A 13,982-nucleotide genomic window follows, 5' to 3' on the forward strand; every position below is an offset into this window, starting at 1 on the left:
TTCCTGTTAGCAACACAATAATGAACTAAGACACATTGTATAAGGTCAGCATTACATTTTGTTTTCATTACCCTGATGTCAAAACAAGACAAAAACATTATAATACATAAATAAATAAATAAATAAAAATAAAGCTGTAGAACAGTATCTCTCATGAACATAGACATGAAAATCTTCAAGAAAATATTGACAAATCAAATATATCAGTATATAAAAAGGATACTGTACTATAATTAAGTAAATTTTATTCTCAGGATATAGACTGGATTGACATATGAAAATCAGTCAATGGCATACCAACAGTCTAAAGAAGGAATACAATACTGTTGCTAAAACTTATTTCATAAAATTCAACACATTTATTCCCGAAGAAGTACTCTCAGAAAATTAGGAATAGAAAAGAACTTCCTTAGCCTGATAAGAACATTTGCAACAAACTTGATTTATTATAGTTTTTGAGAGATTTTTCTATAGGGTGCATGCATTCACCAGGAGACATAGAGATACAGAAAGACAGAAAGCTAGAAATAACCCCCTGGAGAGATGGCCATACCACAATCCCTTCTCCTCTTAGGATTTTGGGCATGCATGCACATGCACCTGGTATGATTTCAAGCCTCCAGGATTGGGATTTGAATGGTGGTCAACCATGTGGGAGTACAGAGCCTTAACCACTACACCACCTGCTTTCCCCTAGATTTATTATATTTAGTGGTGAAAGACTAAATGCTTTTCTCCAGAGAGATGGAATAACCCAAAGACGTTCTTTATCTCTACTTTTCAGTATCATATTGGAAATTCTAGCCAATATTATATGACAAGAAAAAGAAATAAAGGGAATACAGAAGAAAGACGAAATAAAACTGTTTGGGGATCAGCAGTTGGCATAATGGTTATGTTGCTGGACTCACAAAAAGTTGACCATGGTTCGAGTCCCAGACCCAGAGGCTTAAAACTCACACCAGACTTGTGTGTGTTCATGCCCAAGATCCCAAGAGTAGAATGGAGGAGAAGGGATTGTGGCATGGCCATCCCTCCTGGGGGGTGATTTCTTGCTTTCTGTCTCTCTGGCGAGCGTATGCACCCTATAGCAAAAATATTTCAAAAAAGAAAAAAAAAACCTTTCTATTGTAGATGACATTGTTTTCCAATTAGAAAATCCTAATGAAGTTACAAAAAGTTCCTACATGTAAGACGTGAATTTAGTAGTCATAGAATACAAGGCAAATATATAAAAATATATTTCTACATATGAGCAATAAGTAACTATGAGTGAAAATTAAGCTAAAATAGTATTCTTTACAATTGCATCAGAAAACATTAAGTACTTAGGTATACACCATTCTAACAAAATATGTGCAGGAGTTGTATGTGGAAAACTATAAAACACTGGTGGCAGAATCCACAGGTCTAAATAGATTAAATGATATTCTGATTCTGTGTTCATGAATTGGAAGATTCAATATTTTTAAGATATTAGTTCTCCACAAATTGATCCAAATGTTATTCTCAAGGAAAATACAGAAATAGTTTTTTATTCTAAAATTTGTATGGAACAGCAAATGGCCTAGAATAGCTAACAAATTTTAGAAGAAGAAGGAGGAAGTTGAAAGATTCACAGGACTTGATCTCAAGACTTAATATAACTAATTAAGAAAATGTGGTAGATGTGAAATACAAATACATAGATCATAGAACATAACAGGAAATCTATAAATAGATCCACATATTTGATTTTTTTGACAGTTACAAAATCAATTTCAGTATGAAAATAAATCTTCTGAACAAATGGTGCTAAAACATTTGGACATCCATGTGCAAAATAATATAAACAAAGAAGCAAATGAACTTCAACTCATGCTTCATACCATGTACAAAATTTAACACGGACCTGAACATAAAACCTTACATGACAAAATTTTTAACAGAGACACAAAACATTTTTTTGTAAAGAGCCAAATAGTAAACATTTTAGTTTTTGTGTGGCTCTTTTGGTTTCTATTGCATTTTCTTTTCTCTTTCTTTTTTTTTTATAATGTTCTAAAAATACAAAAACTATTCTTAGCTCATAAGCAATACAAAAATAGGCATATAGAACAAACTTGCCCATGTCATCCCTTATTTTAGATGAATGCATAGAGTAAAATCTTTATGATTTTAGGTTAGGCAAAGAGTTGTGAGGTAGAATGCCAAAAGAACAATCTACAGAAAAATTAATACATTGAACTTTATTAAAATTAAAAATCTCAGACCAGCTTGGCACAGCAGGTAAGGCAACTGGACCCCATGTGGCCAATGGCATGGTTCTAGTCCTGGACCTAGCAGCTTGAAAAACCTAGGCACAAATATGTGCATGCACAAAATCCCAAAAAGAAGATGGAGAAGGGATTGCAACATGGCCATCTTCCTTGTAGAGTGCTTTCTCACTTTCTTTCTCTCTCTTCAGTTAGCACACACACCCTACAGCAAATATTTTTAAATTAAATATACTTTCATATCATATATCTGACGAAAGGCCTGTAACCAAAGCACATAAAGAACTCTGAAAACTTAGCAATAAGAAAACAACCACCCAAGTTAATAAAATACAGTTGGTAAAATGAGCAAATGATTTGAATAGATACTTCACCAAAGGAGGTATCTGAATATCTAATAGGCACATGTAAAGATGCTCATTATAATGAATCTTCTGCAAAATGCAAGTTAAAACCACAATGAGATACTAATACATATCTATCAGAATTGACTTAAATTCCAAAAGGAAAACTCACAATACCAAGTGCTGCCAAGGATGCAGAGTAACTGGAACTCTCCTGTGCTGCTAGTTAGAATGTAAAATGATACAGCTACTTTGCAAAACAGTTTGGCAATTTCTTACTGAGTTCAATATGGACTTACCACATGATATAGCAATCCTGCAGTTAGGTATTTACTCAAGAAAAATGGAAACTTCACACAAAAACTTGTAGGTTATAGTTTATAACCTTATTCATAATCGGTGAGAATTGGTAACAGCCCAAATGTCCCTCAAATGGTAAAAATATTCACTAAATGTAGCAAATTTAGGCAATGGAATACCTAACCAGCAATAAAAAACAAACTACTGGTACAACAACCCAAATGAATCTCAAATGCATTATATTAATGAAACAAACAACAAGGCATACTCAAGCCTACATACTATATGATTGCCAATTTATTATATATGACATTTTGGAAATGGAAAAACGAAGATTTAAAATAAATCAGTGGTTGCCAGGAAATTGGCTGTGGGGAGGGGTTCTCAATAACTGGGCGCAAGGACCTTTGAGAGTTGTGGAACTGTTCTTTATCTTAAAGTTAGTGGTGGTTGTATCACTGAGTTGGTTAAAACTCACCAAAGTGTACACTAAAAATGAATTTTGATACATGCAAAATTTTTAAAAAATAGGAATGACAGACAAGATTAGATAAAAAGATGGAAAGTACAATGAAGTTTCTAATGTCAAAGAGATGTTTTACTGATGATAGGAGAGATTCATACATGTTTATAGGCCATGGCCAAGTTAGTAAATAGGAAGGTGTTGAAGATTATCCACTTCAAAATTCAGATAATTTGAAAATATGTCTTAAATTTATAAAGAAATATTTGCCCAAGATATGTTACAAGTAGAGGGAATGTGTGGTTTGTATTCTTCTGCACTATTTTGTGAGGTTGATTTAAATGTTGAAGTTGAGTTGATTAGCATATGGTAAGTTATAAGACTATTAATGGATTCTTTATCCTCTCCTCTGAGTATTTTTTTCTTGCTGAACAAGGGCATATGTTTCAAGATTACTGCTTAATATGTTATGCCTTTTTACATGGGTAGTACAGTTCCTAAGGACTAATGATCATCTATTATCATTTTAAATATCTTAACTGTATTTCTTAAAGGTGATGTTGGACCAAATGGACAACCTGGGCCAATGGGACCTCCAGGGCTGCCAGGAATAGGTGTTCAGGGACCACCAGGACCACCAGGGATTCCTGGACCAATAGGTCCACCTGGTAAGATTGGAGTAAATGTGCATTTTGTAACACTCATAACCTATAGATTGGTTGACTCATTAATAAAATGTAACCTATGTAACTGTCTTCAAGAAAACAGATTTAAAGGTTGCATGTCTGTGTATAATTTTATAAGTGAAAATGTAAGTATCCCAGCATAAGAGCTACTTTAGTCCCTAATATTTCCGCTCCCTGTTCATCTAAAATTTATCTCTTTCCAAAAATGCAATATAACAACTGCAGTATGTTACCATTGACATTTAATTGTTGAACAGAATACAGTTTTGGAATCATAGGCCTAAAAACTTATAATGCTTATCATTTCAGGCCTGTATGAATGTAAAGTACTAATAGACCTTTCTGGAACCTCAACATTTCTTATCACATGAAAACTTGACCTAGAGTTCAACAAAAATCTTCTGTTACAGTATGTTTTGGGCATTCTCATTTTCTTTTTTAGTAATAAAAGTTTATTTCCCCCCTTATTTTGCTCCCACGTCAGCAGTCATTTTGTAGCTCATCAGCACTTTTTTAAAAATATTTTTTGTTGGATTCTCATAAAGATGTTGTCAGCATGTAACCTAATGTATTTGCTTCCATAAATGGAGACTCATGGTTCTACATTTGTACTAAAGCATATCCATTTTGCGAGTTCTGAGCCATCTGACAATATGAATTCTTATTATCTCATTCTAGGCAGGCACAGGCAGGGCCACTCTGGTGCCAGTATTGTATTACCAAAAAGTCCTGTAATAATAAAATTTTAATGTTTTATTGTTCCTTAGTTCATATGAATACATAGTAATACTCAGTTCAGATGTGCATAGATATACTTTGAAACAATGGAAATACATTTTCTGACCTTAAATTACAGTTTCCTTTGTTTTTATACTGAAAATCTAGGAATGTCAGTTAACAATAAAGAAGCCTATAAAGTATATTTTTATTTATGTCCTGTTTCTAAAAATTTATGTTATGGCACACTGTGCTTTTTCTTAAATGGCTACTGACATGTCACTGCTGATTTTACAAATAAGAAAACTTTAAGTGTTGCTTTGAACTAGATTGTTTTAAAATAGCTGCTTCATCAATCTTGAAGAAACCATTCTTCTCAATTAGCATAGCATTAGGATCTTGAGAGAAAAAAATATTTATTTTTAGGTATGCCCATTATAGTCTTGATCTGCTATTTCGCAAACATGAGTAAAATGAATTTATTACTTCTGTTGTATCGTTTATTTATTTAGTTAGTTCTGAAAAGTGCATGGGGTTTGGAAGCAAGTTAAATTATTAAATTAGAGCTGAGTGGGAATTTTTTTTAAAAGAGGCCATTGTGGGGCTGGCCCTGTAGTATAGTGAGCAAAAGAGCTGAATCTCACATGTCTAACCATGGTTCAAATCCAGGCACTGGCAGCTTCAAAACAACACTAAACATATATACATGAGTACCTGAAGTCCTGACAGAAAAAGAAATGGAGGAGAGGGATTATGGTCTGACCACACCTCATTGGGATTACTACCTTACTTTCTCCTCTCTCTCTTCTCTCTCTGGCAAGAAAATGTGCCCTCTGGCAATTAAAAAGAAAGAGACCACCATTAATACCAATTCAAATAAATGGAAGCATGTTTATACATCCTTGATACTTTTTACTAATTTTACTAATACACTGTAATGTTTAATTCATATAATATTCTTTCTCTCAGCTGGTAACATCTATACATATATTGGTTATAAAGTCTAGATAGGACAGGTAGAGAGAAAAGTAATGGTGCTGAATTATCTCATCTCCTTGTTTTGTAATACATGTTTTGTCATAAAATTCAAGAAATTGGGGCCAGCAGATGGCATAATGGCTACATCGCTGGACTCCCATGTAGTCACCCGTGGTTCGAGAACTGGATCTGGTGGCTTAAACTCATGCCAGGTGTGTGTGCGTGCATGCCCAAGATCCCCAGAGGAGAATGGAGAAGGGATTGTGGCATGGCAATCCCCCCAGGGGATGATTTCTCACTTTCTGTCTCTCTGTCTCTCTCTGTCTTTCTGGCAAGTACACATGCCCTATAGCAAAAACCTCTCCCCCCCCCCAAAAAAAAAAAAAATCCAAGATCTTAACTACTATGGTTCAACAAACAAATGAAGTTAAAAGCAACTAGCTTGAAAATGTATTGAGCACACTCTTAATATAGAAATGATATAAAATAATTTTTTATCGGAGAGGTTTTTTTGCTATAGGGCACGTGCGCTCTCCAGACAGACAGAGAGAGACAGAGAGACAGAAAGCGAGAAATCACCCCCCAGGGGGGATGGTCACGCCGCAACCCCTTCTCCTCCATTCTCCTCTTGGGATCTTGGGCACACACGCACACGCGCCCAGCGTGAGTTTTAAGCCACTGGGTCCGGGAGGAAAACCGTGGTCGACTACATGGGAGTCCAGCGACATAGCCATTACGCTAACTGCTGGTTCCCATATAAAATAATTTTTTAACCAAGGGATGGGGCACAGTTCATACATTTCATATTTGATACTAGCCACAAATTAATTTTTGCTTACATCACCAAAGCAGAACATTATCTTAACATATTTCAAAAATACCATAATTCCTTCCTGTTTATACATCTTAAAAATAGGGTGATCAGCAACACTATTACTAATATCTTGATAAACCTTGGTTATACTGCTTGGATGAAATTTTAATTATCAGTTTTTAAGAAGCTTATTTAACATACTTGTGTGTCATTTTGCAATAGAAAATTTAATGCAAATTATTCTATATTGGTATGTCTGCAGTATAAAAGTTTGCATTATGCTCTTCAGGCTTTTCTTTTGATTCCAGTTTTTCTACTATTATTTAGCTAAGCTTTTACTATTTGCCCTTCTCTTTTACAAGGCAGGCTATATAGTTTAACACATGTTTAGAAATCAAAGTCCTGTTGAATATCAATTCCTCACTTGACAGCAGGAAAATGAAAGAAAAATTACCCAGGACTAAAAGCAAAATGCTTTTCATCTTATGACCTACTAACCAGGCAGAAATGAAGTGCTGACTCTTCTTGTTTCATTTGCCAATTAGCTGGAAAATTAGAGACTTAAATGAATCTTTTTAGAGATCAGTTAAATATGCAATACTCTATGTCCACAATCACACCCTAACCTGAGTATTGCTTGTCAGTCTCAGAAAAAGTGTATGGCGGATTCAACTAAAAAGAAAAAAATAATAATCATTACTAATGCAAATTTTAAAAAACAAGAAAACTCCAGAAATTTTTATGTCATTTTTTCATAGATGAAGGAAAATGAATATATTATAGCTTTCTAACTTTTCTGGGAGGCAGCGGAAGGCTATGAAACACTCTAGGAGAATGATTGTGTGTGTGTGTGTGTGTGTGTGTGTGTGTATGCGTGTGGCTTTATTCAAGCACTGAATGAAACCTAAGATTTCACAGATTATGCAGGTTTTTGAAGTTTTAACTTTTTAACTTTTTTTTTCTTTTTGGAGAGGTTTTTGCTATAGGGTGGGTGCGCTCACCAGAAAGGCAGAAAGAGACAGAGAGAGAGAAAGCAAGAAATCACCCCCCAGGGGGATAGCCACAATTCCTTCTCCTCCATTCTCCTCTCAGGATCTTGGGCACGCACGTACACACACCCAGCATGAGTTTAAGCCACCGGGTCCGGGACTCGAACCATGGTGGGCTACATGGGAGTCAGCGACATAGCCATTACACCATCTGCTGGTTCTGAAGTTTTAACTTTTTTATTAATTGGATTTATTTGACTGTCTATAGATTTCAAACATCTATAATACCCCTATATAGCACCTATAGGCATATCTGTATAATTCCTGTTACTGTATTAGGAGACTCAGCAGAAGTTTTGAATTTATACTAATTTTTCTTCATCCTGGACCTTACCAGGATGCCTGTTCCTGGTAGCATTCACAGAGTTTTAACTTTTTTATTAATTGGATTTATTTGACTGTCTATAGATTTCAAACATCTATAATACCCCTATATAGCACCTATAGGCATATCTGTATAATTCCTGTTACTGTATTAGGAGACTCAGCAGAAGTTTTGAATTTATACTAATTTTTCTTCATCCTGGACCTTACCAGGATGCCTGTTCCTGGTAGCATTCACAGAAAAAGTTCTGTGCTGTGAAAAATACACCACAATGTCTGCTACTATTAATAATAACAGCAAAAAAATGAATCCTTATCTAGCACATGTGCATTGTTTATTCATACTCATTCACTAATAATTATTGACTTCTCTGTATTTAACCGTTAAAGTATAAAATAAAAATATTTTTAAAATTCATACTAAATTTTAGGTGATTAAATTCCAAAATAATTATTTTAAACTATATGAAGGTGAGAGATAAACAGGAGTATAAAGCTTACTTCATCAAATATTATTATTTTTGTTAATGGAAATATTTTATTGTGTCTTTATTGGGAGATAAATTTCATTTATAGGATATACTATATGAACATCTGAGCAAATATCTAAAATAAGTTCCTTTACTCATTCCTAATATAGTAGTGGTTCTGTGTGTAATAACTTCTATTTGTAGATATTTTGTTCTAATATTTACATACTTAGTTTTGTTTCCTAACCTAATGAATCTTTTTGTAACTTACTTCTATTTGGGTGGCTCAATTTGCTGCTACCTCTTGAACTTCAGGTCTACCAGGTATTGTAGTTCTTTTTCAAAAGCCATATGTTAAAGCATGGAAAACAAGATTTCACAAGATTTAAGTCTGTTTCCTTTTCATTATTTTATAGAACTGCTCTCCTAGTGCATATTTTTATTTTGGAGAGGTTTTTGCTATACGGCGTGTGCGCTCGCCAGACAGACAGAGAGAGACATAGAGACAGAAAGTGAGAAATCACTCCCTGGGGGGATGGCCACGCCACAATCCCTTCTCCTCCATTCTCCTCTCGGGATCATGGGCATGCACGCACATGCACCTGGCGTGAGTTTTAAGCCACCAGGTCCGGGACACGAACCACAGTTGACTACATGGGAGTCCAGTGACATAGCCATTACGCTAACTGCTGGTCCCTCCTAGTGCATATTTTAAAAGACAAGTGACATATATTGAAAACGTCACTATTAAAAAACTGCATGGATTAGCTATCACATAGTAGTCATCTGTACAGAGCTCTGAAAGTATTCAGTATTAGATATGTAACTATACTTCACAAATATAAAACTCTATTTCCATTTTTAAAGTATTTTACTATGAAATGACAGCATTGGAATCACATGAGTGCGCAACTAAATAGAATTCTCTAATCTTATAAAGTGAATTTTATAAGATTACGGGCATGTTGGAATATGATCTCAAACAGATCTTAAAATCCCAGTATTTTGCTCTCTTATAAAAATAATTGCTATGACTCTTATAATAAACTTAGATCTTATGGTTGAATAGATACTAGCAATGATTATCTGACCCAATCCCCAAATTCTAGCCAGTTTTGGCATATATTGTCATTTAACCGGTGAGGACCAACAACATCAGTGTGATTCATATATCACACAGCTAATAGGTATTAGAGTGGGAACATGTATGATGTATTCATGGTAATTCTTTCCCCACAAACATATTATTTTTTAACAGTCCTATTCTTTTTTTTTTTTTTTTTTTGAGAGGTTTTTTCTATAGGGTGCACATACTCGCCAGACAAACAGAGAGAGACAGAGAGACATAAAATCACAAATCACCCCCGGGGGGATGTCCATGTCACAGTCCTTTCTCCTTCATTCTCCTCTCGGGATCTCGGGCACGCACACGCGCCTAGAGTGAATTTTACGCCACCAAGTCTGGGACGCGAACTGCAGTCGACTACATGGGAGTCCAGCGACATAGCCATTTTACACTAACTGCTGGTCCCAACAGTCCTATTCTTTGGAGTGGTACAGTTTTACAGAAACTTACTAAGGTTAAGTATTACACTGTCATTTTCTTTTCCCTGTAAAATGTTTGTTGGAATATTGAGAAACAAAAGTTAACAGAAAACTAACAGCAATGTATTATTAAAACAAGATGTAAAATAAAGCCAACATAAAAACAGAAGGGTCCGTGTAGCTGACATACTCAGTAAGTTATCATTTTTAGGGATCATAGAAACATGTGCTAATAACTCTTAATACATTAGAATAATGCAAATCGAAGTGCTGTCAATGGACAAGTGTCAGATCAAAAACTTATCAGTCTGCAATGGGGCTAAGATCGTGATTGAGAGAAAGCATTAAGAAACTTTTAAAATAGGGCCAGCAGGTGATGTGGTGGTTAACGGCACTGGATTCCCACGTGGTCAACGACCACGGTTCAAGTCCTGGACCTGGTGGCTTGCCTTCTCACTTTCCCCTCTCTCTCTCTGTTTCTTTCTAGTCAAATTAAAAAATAATAGTAACAAATGCATTAAATAAATAAGTAATTCTTTAAAAAAGAAACTTTTAAAATAATATGATAGTGGAATTGTATATGTTGACTATAATAACTTACATAAAAGCTTTTCTCTTTACTTCATTTTTTAGTAATTTTTGTTGTATTTGATAGAAAGTATTAGTCCATGATGAGCTAGACATTAGGAAAAGATTAGTCTTTCACCAGAAAAATTCGAGAATCACTGTCTTACGGAAACATTCTTGAAAATCCTAAAACTTAATTTTTTTTTCTTTGGTCATTTTATGTGCATGATGCAGAAAGTATATCTAACTCACCCTTTGGTTTGTTATACACATAGTTTTATCACTTGTATACTAGGAAACTAACCAAATACATTTTTTAAGATTGCTTCAATACTTGTTACTATTGGTGTTGTATTGACTAGGCTTACATGGAATACCAGGAGAGAAAGGGGATCCGGGACCTCCAGGGTTTGATGTTCCAGGGCCACCTGGTGAGAGAGGAAGTCCAGGGATCCCTGGAGCACCTGGTCCCATGGGACCTCCAGGATCACCAGGCCTCCCTGGAAAAGCAGGTGTTTCTGGCTTTCCAAGTAATTTTATTAAAGTTTTCTCTGATTTTGAGTTCAGAAAATTAAAATTCATATGACTCTGGTGGATTATTCTCAAGTTGCACCTTTCTGGATTGATATTATCCCTAAATAAAGACCATTAAATGTCTTTGATTGTGGGAAACTCACTTTGCTATTTTCACTGCACTTTTTCTCTTTGAGAGCTCTAGTTATATATTGCTGTGTAACAAATGACTCCAAAACTTAATGATTTAAATCAGCTTCTTTTTATTTTGATTAAGAGTATGTAGGTCAGGAATTAAAGGATGGTTTGACTGAGTCATTTATCTGTAACCCATATGGCCCAACTGGAGGGACTGGGACTGAGAAATCTACTTCCATAATGACTGTTCCCTGTCACAGGGATATTCCTTAGCTTATAGGGCATCTCATTATCTATGCTGCCTCTTTACATGGCTTGTGCTTCTCAGAATTTTGTAGTATAAGGAGAGTTGCTGTCCTTCTGTGGTAGCTATCTTTCAAGACAGAAAATCCTAAAATCCAAAAGTAAGTTCTCCAGGAGCTCTAGGTAGAAACTTCAAGGCTTTTTATAATCTAGCCTTTGGAGTCACACAGTGTCATCTAGCCAAGGGTAATGCACAGAGTCTGCCCAGATTCCAGGGAAAGGGGTTGTAAGAGGGTATGTATTCTGGGAAAAAATGGTTCATTGGGAGTCCATCTTTGCAGATTAGATACCATAGTAAGTCTCTTTATTCACAGGCATCAACGGTAGTGGGCACTGAGGTTACAACAGGTGAAAAGGGATAAAACTTAGCAGTGCTTTCCTTTCAATACTCAATAGCTTTCCAACATGTTGAAACTTACTTTTTATCTTTCCAAAGAGAAAGAAAGGCAAAATTTATGTATTCACATTCTTTAAAGGTGCCAAAGGTGAAGTTGGTATGATGGGACCTCCAGGTCCACAAGGGCCTTTGGGAATCCCTGGCAGAACTGGTGTTCCAGGTCTTAAAGGTAATATTTTGAGTTTGTTGGCAGATGTGTGTGAGAGAAAAATTAAACGTTGCTTTATGTTAATAGAGACTTTTGTTTTAATGCTTTAAAATGAGCAATGCTTCATTGCATTTTGCTTCTTTGTGATATGGCACTTAAGCAGGTCTTGTTCTTAATTTGTGGCATGCCTAGTTTGATTTCTTTGAAACATGACAAATGCTTAGTTCAAGATAACAAAATATATGGATTAACTTTGACTTTCCATTGTAGATAGTCTATAATTGTTAAGGAATTCAGAAGAAATAAAAATGTATATGTGCTCAAGTAATTCATAGACAATTACTCAATTGCATAAATGTTTTACATGGTCAGTGGCTTACTCAAAAGTGAATATAAGAGGGAACCAGCAGTTAGCGTAATGGCTATGTCGCTGGACTCCCACGTAGTCGACCGCGGTTCGTGTCCTGGACCCGGTGGCTTAAAACTCACGCCGGGCGCGTGTGCGTGCGTGCCCAAGATCCCAAGAGGAGAATGGAGGAGAAGGGATTGCGGTGTGACCATCCCCCCTGGGGGGTGATTTCTCGCTTTCTGTCTCTATGTCTCTCTCTGTCTGTCTGGCGAGCGCACGCGCCCTACAGTGAAAATCTCTCAAAAAAAAAAGTGAATATAAGAATAATTTTTTATATATCAATTCTGGATTGGTAAATTTGATCTGTTGTGTACCCCACACATGTTGATTTTAGGTGATGATGGCTTGCAGGGTCAGCCAGGGCTTCCTGGCCCTGTGGGAGTAAAAGGTGGTAAAGGAGAGCCTGGCCTTCCAGGCCCTCCTGGACCAATGGATCCAAATCTGCTGGGCTCAAAAGGAGAGAAGGGGGAACCTGGCTTACCAGGTGAGTGAATGCATTTATGTATCAATATTTTTTTTTGTATATCTGAAATTTAATTTTTAAATAGCATAAAAACTGACTTATCGCTGTCACCAACAAAAGTAATTCCAATGCATCATATTTTGGTAATAAATATTAATGTTCACTTGATTCATGATGTTCAGCTGATCAACTTTTGTTTGAATATTTTCTTTATACTTTGGTTATTATTAGCTACAAGTTTTTAAATGGACTTGGGCCATCGCCTTCAATCCTTCCATAAATCCTTCTAATTAAGTAGTACAGGATAAAGGCTGACCCCATGGCCTAGTGGTTAAGTAGCTGGATCCCACACAGTTACCTGGAGTTTAAATCCCAGTCCTGGCAGATAAAAAAAACACTCCGGGTGCATGAGCATTCATGCCCCAGATCATAACATGATGGAGATGGAGGAGAAGGGACTGCAGTATGACATGCTCCAAGGAAGTGCTTTCTCCTCCTCCCTCTTTCTCTTTCTGTCTCTCTCCGAGGACACACACACTCTGTGACAAGAAAAAAAAAGTACAGGATATGCTAGAGAGAAAAGGATATATAACCATAATGACTTAGAAAACAGATTTTGATGTTTAGGAAATTTTCTAATACTTTTCATTTCTTTCCCTTTGAAACAGATGGGAATGAATGGTACATTGTAATGCAGTGTTTAGATACCCATATCATACTTGACTTTTAAATATAGTTCACTGTTATTTTACCTTGGCAGAATAAACAAGTATTGGACTATGAACAACCAAGCTGAACCCTGGGGGGAGTTGCTGAAAGTAGGTCTAGGGAATAATGTGTTATTATAGTTACTTTATTAGAAGCAAATAAGGTGTGAAGTATAACATGGGGTTTTGAAACTTAAAAAAAATCCTTTTCCTTTTTATAGAAGTATAACATGTTCATAATTAAAAAAATGTGGGTAAGCATAAGTCAATATATAAAGCACTTACAACCCAATCTGTATAAAACAGCCTTTCAAACAATATGGAACTTTAAAACTAGGTATGTTTATTTGCAGCTTGTAGTAAAGTGTGTGGCTCCTCCGGTGTCTTACTCT

The 13,982-nt window shown here is 35.7% G+C and overlaps 1 protein-coding gene across 1 annotated transcript in view; it reads left to right on the forward strand.

Annotated features, from left to right (window-relative positions):
- Positions 1 to 13,982, forward strand: part of COL4A5 (collagen type IV alpha 5 chain) — a 229,320-nt gene that overhangs the window by 144,195 nt on the left and 71,143 nt on the right. Inside the window, exons 31-34 of the mRNA XM_014585694.2 lie at positions 3,917 to 4,030; positions 10,875 to 11,042; positions 11,943 to 12,032; positions 12,755 to 12,904. Coding sequence (XP_014441180.1) covers positions 3,917 to 4,030; positions 10,875 to 11,042; positions 11,943 to 12,032; positions 12,755 to 12,904 — 522 coding nt within the window. The remainder of the gene's footprint in view (positions 1 to 3,916; positions 4,031 to 10,874; positions 11,043 to 11,942; positions 12,033 to 12,754; positions 12,905 to 13,982) is intronic.

The sequence above is a fragment of the Tupaia chinensis genome, unplaced genomic scaffold (genome assembly GCF_000334495.1).
Source record: "Tupaia chinensis unplaced genomic scaffold, TupChi_1.0 Scaffold000082_1, whole genome shotgun sequence".
Classification (NCBI taxonomy): domain Eukaryota; kingdom Metazoa; phylum Chordata; class Mammalia; order Scandentia; family Tupaiidae; genus Tupaia; species Tupaia belangeri.